The sequence below is a fragment of the Peromyscus maniculatus genome, chromosome 11 (assembly GCF_049852395.1).
Source record: "Peromyscus maniculatus bairdii isolate BWxNUB_F1_BW_parent chromosome 11, HU_Pman_BW_mat_3.1, whole genome shotgun sequence".
NCBI classification, from domain to species: domain Eukaryota; kingdom Metazoa; phylum Chordata; class Mammalia; order Rodentia; family Cricetidae; genus Peromyscus; species Peromyscus maniculatus.
In genome coordinates this window covers 24,633,596-24,642,704 of record NC_134862.1, presented here as the reverse complement: position 1 = coordinate 24,642,704, position 9,109 = coordinate 24,633,596, and the positions used below count along the sequence as shown (strand labels likewise).

Below are 9,109 nucleotides of genomic sequence, written 5' to 3'. Positions count from 1 at the left end.
ATGCAGGCACTGGAGACATAACTATCTTTTCTTGAATTTGGAATCTCTGTAGGTTTTGGCAGGTCCTCTGGCTATTCACAAAGTTCCATTCACAGGTTGGCAGCTGCCCGAGAGTACCTAGGCACCTACAGGTCTTATTTATTGAATCTACAGCTTCGTAGATTCACCCCTCTTATTTTTTTTCCCTCATTTTTATTTTTGTTTTTGTTTTTTGCTTGTTTTAACTTCTGTGTTCTTTTACAAATCTTCTGAACCAAGGTCTCAAATTATATGAATCATCAGAAAAGCAACTCTTCTGCTTGATATTGTCAACTTTGTCTGCATTTAGTGTACCAACTCAAACAGATAATAGGAAAGAGAATAGCAAAAATGTGATAGTTGTTTGCATTAAAATTATTCTATTTTCTCATTATTTTTCAACAAATTTAACATCATTTTTCTGATTAAGATATTTTAGTAGAAGAATAAATAAAAATCTAATCGACTTTGAAAGAATTGGAGCTTATTTAAATTTCAAGTCATACTTTGAAAATAAATTTTAAGACTTTCGTTTCTTATCTTTCTGAACCAGAATGCCATCCCTTCAATGTTAGTGATGTTACAAATGATGATGGACAAAATAACTCTGGATTATTTTTCATTTTCCATCTCTACCATTTACCTTCTGTGTTTTCTGAGATAAATTGCAAAAATTCTGAACTTCTGGGTTTTCTCCTTTGAAAGAGGGATGCCTGCTCTGCAGAAATAATGCATGAACCTAACAATTCTGCTCATAAGGAAAGAATCTCACACAATTCATCAGGATTTTTGTGGAACTTAAAATTGCATTTCCATAGAAAAAATTTATTATGATAATTCATACAAAATCAATTGCTTACAAAGAAACATCAGAGATTAATAACAATAATACCCATTGTAACAAGTTGTGAGGCAGAATAAATTGTAGTGAGAATGAAGACAGAGAAAGTAGGAATTGGGAAAAATACTGCAAGAGTATTTTATTTTCTGTCAGATTTTCATTATTTATTTTACTCTTCGCTTTTTTGAGATAGGATCTTGGTATAGCCCATGCTGGCTTCAAAATTACAGTCTTCCTACCTCAATATCCCCAGTATTAGGGTTACAGGTGTATGCTAACACATCTGGATAAGTTTTCTTTTACTTTTCTTAATACAACAAAATACACATTTAAAAAAAAACCTAAAAAAAAAAATACACACACACAAAAAAACTTTGAAACAATCTTAGCTCCTACAGTATTCCCACATTTTTTTTCTACACCTGACCCATTAGTTTACTATACACTTTATATACATTTCTTTATCACTGAGGTTTGGGAATTGTATGTTGTTTCCCACATCTATATTAAAATGTTCTATGCTTATTTCACTGCAAGGTAGTACTTATCCTGATTGGAAAGTGCCTTTGGAGTTTCTGCCACATATTGAACCCAAAACTTTAGCTTTTTTTTAATCTCACTTTCAAAGGCAAATGTAATTGGATTTTTGGGATTGAATCTATACTCAGTGGAATTAGCATTTCTGTACTCTATGGTATCTTTTTAGATAAGTGATTCTCAAATAAGCAAAGGAATCTATAAAAGGAATTTCAATTGTTTTTAAGAGAGCTACCCTAGAATCACATTAATACTCAGTTATAACTCCAGTGCAAGATATGCTGCAGTAATTTCCTATATGAAATGTTCATTGTCTACATTTTGAGAATTGTGAAATTTATAGTAGTGAGAAGCTTCAGCATTATGGTCTTTTATCAAATGTGTTAACATAACATTGTAGAGATTAGATCTGGTAGGTATAATTAATTTAAAAATGGAAAGCAAGTATCAAAAGCCACTTTTTAAATTAACCTTTAACCTACACTTGTATAAATGTGTGAAAATACTGAATATATATATATATGTATATATATATATAGTGTGTGTGTGTACAATATCAATGTCTTTATAAATATAAAATTTTAAGTTGTATATATGTTTCACAATTTTAAACTATATAGGTATGCAAATTTGAAGACATTTGAATCTGTATATGTACCTGTGTGTGTGTATGTGTGTGCGTGTGTGTGTGTGCGTGTGTGTGCGTGTGTGTGTGCGCGCGCGTGCGCGCGCGCAGTTACTGAATTTTCAAAAATCTGATTTTTTTTTTCTTTTCTGTTCTGGGTGCCTACATACCAACTGACTTCTGAGTATCATTGCTTCAAGAATCTCTAACATTTGTGCATATGTTTTGTTCAGTAGTAGTACTAAATCATCTAAGAGCCCACCCAGCCATGACATGAGTGAGAAAAATTTTACTGTATTTGTTACTTGTTATATAAATTGATAGCTCTAACGTTTATAAATGACTAAATAGACTGAGGTCAGATGTATTAAAATGCTCTAGTAGTTTTTTTTAGTCTATTTTCTATTAATTATACCAATTATCTGTTTCAACATTCAAAAATTGTCTGAATTTAATATATAAAGCAAATACAATCAATCATTTAAAAGAATTTCCATGTTATTTCATAAAAACTTAACAGTTTACTCTGCTTTACACTTTGCAAAATACTTTCAGTTAATCTCATAAGCATCTTAAATAAATAATATAGTCAATAACTCTGTTTAAATAATGAAAATATTAAAGTGTAGAGAATCACCCTTGTGCCTATGCCTCAGATGTATGTGCTTACATTTGATTCCTGGAATAGGTTTGTTGACCTTGGACAGCTAATATTAAAGAAGAAAAGTCTGATAGCAAATCACAAAAAACAGTTCACATTTCAGATCCTGAGTGAAAAATGAGATCACATCTACATGGCAAGGGAAACGTGACAATATACATCTAAATAAAAATTGCATTTTTTAAAGCATACTTAAATTTGGCAATAGGCATAATATACAACTTTAATCAGCTGACATTGCACTAATTTGTTTTCAGTTGCTCCAGACAAGTTTCTCAGTGATGCCAATCTCACACATGTATGGATACTCGGACAACTGTCAGTTTCAGGTAAACTCCAAGTGTGTAGACGTCACCAATGCAATTAAATGTGTGGGACTTTGATTCAAATTCATTTCTGCTTACAGTTTATACTGGGAATTTTCTCTTTCTAATTGTTTTCAAATCGCAGCATTAGCTATCTCTCATGTTCTTAAGCATTCATTACATTTCTTCGGAAAATAATCCAATTAAATGAAAAATTCAAGGGTTGTAAATTTTTTTGTATTCTTTATTATATTCAAGGCATTGGAGTTTGAGTATCAATCTTTTTCACTTATATTTAGTTACCACACATGACTGTATTGGGCTTCCCTGCCAAAGTTTTATATGCCATTGTATCTATGCACATTACTTATTATGAATAATTAAGACTGCCTATTCAAGATCAAAATAAATATAGACTAACAGAAAGTAGATGAACTCATGTATTAATTATCACATCTTTTACTTGCCTTCAGCTATCTCTGACTTGAAAGAGTTAAGATGAAGATTTAATCAAATATAATTAAATTAGATTAACTATAAATAAACTTCTAAATGGTGATTAAATAAAGCAATTAGGGCAATTAAAACAGTGTGTAAGTCAACAGATGTTGGGTTAAAATTGAAATGTGGTGATTAATATTTCTTGTTAGTGCTTAGAAAATTTAAACTGAATTGTTTTCCTTATACCATGTACTTACCAGCTTATTTTCAGCTCCTTCCAGGTTGAGACTGAATAGTAGTGTTAACACTGTGTTGGTGTTCCCATTGCTGCTTGTGAGTCATATGATGGATGTTGCTCATCCCTGTACGGCTCTCCTAATGGTGAAGAACTGTTGTCTGTTCCTGTTCATTACCAAGGCAAGTATAGATGGAATGGGTTCAGAGTTAAGGTAATTGAACATGTTTATAGATGGTAGAACCATCAGATCACTGTCATGTGTATACCCTGCACATTCTGTACCCAGACACAACTGCACTCTGCCCCAGCAGAAGTTTATAGCAATGGAACAGAGAGCCAGGTCCACTGAGCAAATTAATGGTACAACGTTCACATGTCAATTTTTTTTTCTTGATTTCATTCTTGATTTTTGTTTGCCGCTGGAAAAAGGTGTATTGTCTGGGGGATGGTTTATATCTTTATGATGATTTAAAATTACACAAAAATAATAATTCAAAAAAGTACTTGGGTATATTTCCTCAATTTACATAGTAATAAATGTTCATATTAGATTTTAAAGAAATTAACTGTTCAAAGTAAAAATTACTTTGCACACGATGCATTACTGTTTTGTAGAAATGAAAACTATTTAAATGTGTGGGTTACTTCCCTGGTTTTCTGGACTAGACTTGTTAAGACACTGAGTATCATAATAAAGCATGGGGTTTCTGCTGTCCACAGTTTACTTCCATAGGTGCATCTATGTTTAGGGATATAATTCAGTAAGTCTTTTAGGATCATTCTTTGATGTTACATTTATTCATAATATACCTATAATAATGAGTTAAGGTTTTATAAAATAGTTCAGGATTTAAAAGTCAGGCATGGTCACTTAAAACTTTAATTCAGGTAGACCAGAGATTGAAGTGAGTGGATTGCTGTGGGTATGAGGCAACCATAGGCTATTGGATAGGATCCTGCCCCCCAAATAAAAAGAAAACCAACAGATCCAACTCACATCAAAATCATATCAATGTAAGTGAATTTGAAAAATGAGATACATGTTGCTTCTTGAGCAACTTCTTACTGCTTAAAGTACAATGACAAATTTAATCCACTAAATGATAGATACATATATTTAAATAAACTTTGAAAAAGCTCAAAATATATGTAATAATTCATATCTTCAGTCAACTGATGCAATCTCTTAGCTCTGAAGTATTATGCCAGTTATAGCATTAGATTTTAGAACATAAAAAAGCTAAAAGAATAAATAATAACAAATTTACCCCATTGCTGTTAAGTTTGAAGTGTCATAAAAATTCTACTGATAGTAAGGACTTTTGTCTATCTATCCTCATCAATATCAAAAACTACAACAGAAACAAATCAGTATGTGATAGATACAATCAATTTCAAACCAGTAGTTAAAGTAGAACCGTTATTTTTTTCTCAAGCTACCACTAGCAAAAGCTGGATAAGATTTAAAGGGTAAAATCCATTCACTTTTTAAGGTGAGAAAATCTGCATGACAATGGTAGCTTCCTTTTGCAAAAAAGCAACCACATCATCATTTTGTGATATGTGTGAAAATCAGAAGTTTTGATGCCACTATTCCCTGAAGTAACTATTTCATTTTCTCCCAGACTTTAGGGGGTTTGTAATTTTTCTTAGCACTTTTATAGATTCAGCTTCTATATGATTCTGACACCACTATCTGATTTTATTGAACTAGGTAAGTATGAAGTTTGTTTTAATTGGAAAAACTTTCATATATGTCTAAGAGTTATCAACAGGACATTTTACTCTGTTGTAAAATTTTATGTGTATGTCTGTGAATACAGCAAGAAGTGTAGTCTCTCTAGTCAAGGACCAGCATCTAAATAAATTATTCAACTAAAGGTCTGTTTGCAGATAATCAAATTTATTGAATTACTGATAATATGAAGCTGAAGGCCTCTTTCACATACTCCATTTCTAATAATGGACTGCAAGTTACAGCATCCTACATAACTTCTCCTCACTTAATCAACATAATATTCTAGTTCTGAATTCTGCTTCTCAGAAGGAGATTTTTAGAACACAATTCTTATACAGTGTTCACCTGCAGGTTTACTCAGAACCCAACAATGAATTAATTTTGAAAGAAGAAAGTAAGGAAAAAAATAAATTCATTCTTACTTGATTATATGCACAATAAACTAGTATTAATCTAGGAAAATAAGTAGAAATATTATTATTTATAAAAGTCATCTTATGCTGAGACATCCATCTTAATCTTAAACACATACAGTTACTTGAAATTTCTCCCTTCCCTTTGGCACATCCAAACCATAGAGAAATTACATGTCTTTCAGTCCTTGGGGGACACAATGGGTTGAAAATGTATAGCATCATACTTTTTAAAATATATTTAAAAACTCAATCTTTCAGTCAATGTTTAGAGCAAAAGAAGTTGGGAAACAGTCCTTGAACAGTCTTTGGAGCACTTAGAGCTCATGATTTTGGAGAATAATTCCTGCATCAAAGAAAAATCTCTACTCTCCCCAAAGTCTTAATGAAATACAAATATTTTATTCCCACAGTTTTGTTCTCTCTAGTGGCTCAGAGGAAAACTTTGTACATCCTTGGAGCTTGGCTCCTCTTTGAGATATGGATGGCAATGAGGCTCAGCTGTTGTGCAGTTATTTTGCCATTTCCATATTTCATCTCCTTCCTGTAATCCAAACTGCAGAAAAGCCAGCACGTGCTGATGAGCTGAATACCATGAGGCAGTAAGATGAACCTGAACAGAGTGGAGGCTGGAGCTCCAAATAAACACAACACTATGTGTCAAATAAAAATATATTCTCCTGTATAAATCAGAAGAGATCATAAAAATTAACAAATAGACAGCAACTATTGTTTTAAATCATACCTACACAAGCATTTCAAAACTACTTGAACCTTGAAGAATTATTTACCTTTTCCTTATTGGGAACACTTCCTATAATTTGTTGGCAAAACAATAATTTATGTTGCCTTAAATTCAATTTTATTGTTTTTTTTATTGAGAGTTTCATTTAGGAAAGTTATTGTGAGGATTTATATATTAATAAATAAAGTAAAACATTTCTGAGCACCAGCAGAAATAAAATTGTGTTGAACTCTATCATATAGCAAGCCTAAAAGCTTCAATAGAAATCAAAATCTCCCAAGATTTGATAAGCAAGAAGTTCTGGGATTTTTCAATGGCACAGCATGCTCTATTCTTCTCAGAGAGTGTACCATGAATGTTTGTGCAGGCTGTCCTTGGCTCACTGACAACACAGATCATGACTTTATCAGGCAGTTTAGGTGCCCTTGCAAGTATACAAAAGTTGCTATCTATTCACAAACTACTAAGTATTTTTTTATCAAATAAATAAACAATTACAATTTAAAAAGAAAGAAAGAAAAAAAACTTTAAATGCTCAGAGTCTGGTCAGTGAAATCTAGTGAATGTTTCATCAAGGCAGAAACTGTAATAGCTAAAAATGGACACATATTTACAACCTCTTTTGGCCCACAAGTGAAAGTTCTTGTTTACTGCATGTGATACTTCCCCCTTTTCCTTCTCTTTTATTTATTTATTTTTTCTTTTTTTGATGCTGCCTTTTTATTCAGTACATTTCAAGTGAACTGTCCAAGGCTATGAGTACAAACTCTCTGGGCCGTTTCCATACATGTCAGCCAGCCGTTTAAAGCGGGGACCCCAGTCACTTAGGTAGTCATAATTCTGATCAGAGTTTGAGCTGATGGAATCTAAAGAACTGAGTGATTCAGCAACTGAGCCATTTCCTTCAAAAGCATAGGTCTGTAGAGAGTCATATGGAGGAGCTCCTGGATCCACGTCAGCTTCTTTCAGTCTTTCCCAAATAAATTCCCTAAAAATTACATTATCTGGGATGCTTTTAAAAGTCGGTCGACTCAAGAACTGAATTTCAGGAGTCACATCTCTGCGGGTTTTGGTGTCCCTCACGTTGAGGTTTCTCAGAGCAGCCATGTCAAAGGCTTCGGTATCCTCTTCTCCCCCACCTTCATCATCGTACCTGACAATGTTTTCTCTAATATCCCTCTCCTCATCAAAAATAAGAGGCTCTTTTTTCCGTCTTCTCATTGTGACGATGAGCAGGATCAGCACTGAAATGTGAAAGGGCAGAGAGAAAATGTCAGCAAGTGGAGGAATGCCCCTCGTGTGTGGTAGACTCAGGCATTCTGACACCTAGTTAGCAAAGGGCTGGCTTCCCTTCTCGGGAATTCAATCAGTAGATGAGCTAAAACTGCAAACGATGGCTATAAAATGGAATGCTTTTATACATCAAAAAAGTCTTTCCACACCTGTTCACAATCGATGTCTTGCTCTAACCTCCAAAATATTTGATAGAACAAATTGAAGGGCTAGTTCAGAATAAATATAACACTTTCAAAGCCACACAACACAAAGGGAACCTTTGAACTGCTTAATTGCTGGGAAGGAAAAATGTCATTTATAAATGTTTTGTGTCTAATTTAACAAGTGCAAGGCCAAATGGAAATGGATTACAAAATTTGATCAGGTTCTTTGAAGAAATGTCTGGTCCTTGTTATGAAATGCAGCTGTTTAATGAAATCCTGCATGCCCTGTCATGTAGAAAGATTAAAAGCTTCTATAATAAAGTGAGTCATTCTTTCAAGTGTGAAATACTGAACCTGGACTCTGTATTACACCAAAAGGCAGAAAGCGGGCGGCGAGGCTTTCAGCAGTAGCCAAAGATTTAAGAACAAATTACTTTAACATCAGGGATTTTCCTTCTACCTAAACAGACATTGAAGTGTTCAGTGTCTCTGGAAAGCAAGAGAGAGCAACAAGACAGCCTTAGTATAACACAGATTAAATGCATTCTGCACTGTTAATACAAACAAATTTAGGGAGACTTCATTAGCTACAGTGACCCCAAGACTGAGAACAGGTTACCTTCCAGACTTGAACTAAAATGGGGTAAAATGACAATTTTTGAATTTTGTGATTCAGAATGTATTTAAAACAACACAAAAGTATAAATGGCCTTTTTAATGAAAAGTATTTATTTTTATTGTGTGTGTGGATATTTTTCATGCAGGCATACCTGTACATTGTATATGTCTGTTGCCCATGAAGACTAGATGAGTCTTTCAGGCTGCAAGAATATATTGTAGAGATTCAGTGGTGTATTAAAGCTATACTTTGACTGGCCAAGGGTCTGTCAAAAAGCAAGCCATTATTATGAATATTTGGTGTTACACAGTTTTTAATATTTCAGCTATCTTCTGCTATGAAATTCTTGTGTGCCCAAATATTTCCAAAACATTTTGGCAAACAGTTAAGCTTCTGGACACTGTTCCACTAGGTACTAACTGCCCCCGCCCTCCTGCTGAGCCCAGGAGACTAACAGGCTACCAGGCTACCATATGAATAGCTTTGTTT

The 9,109-nt window shown here is 33.5% G+C and overlaps 1 protein-coding gene across 2 annotated transcripts in view; it reads right to left on the bottom strand.

The window, feature by feature from the left end:
- Positions 1 to 5,555: 5,555 nt before the first annotated feature.
- Cdh7 (cadherin 7) overlaps positions 5,556 to 9,109 on the bottom strand; it is a 143,419-nt gene continuing 139,865 nt past the window's right edge. For both annotated transcript variants that reach the window (XM_015986427.3, XM_006992852.4), the window contains exon 12: positions 5,556 to 7,806. In XM_015986427.3, coding sequence (XP_015841913.1) covers positions 7,316 to 7,806 — 491 coding nt within the window. In that variant the 3' untranslated portion in view covers positions 5,556 to 7,315. The remainder of the gene's footprint in view (positions 7,807 to 9,109) is intronic.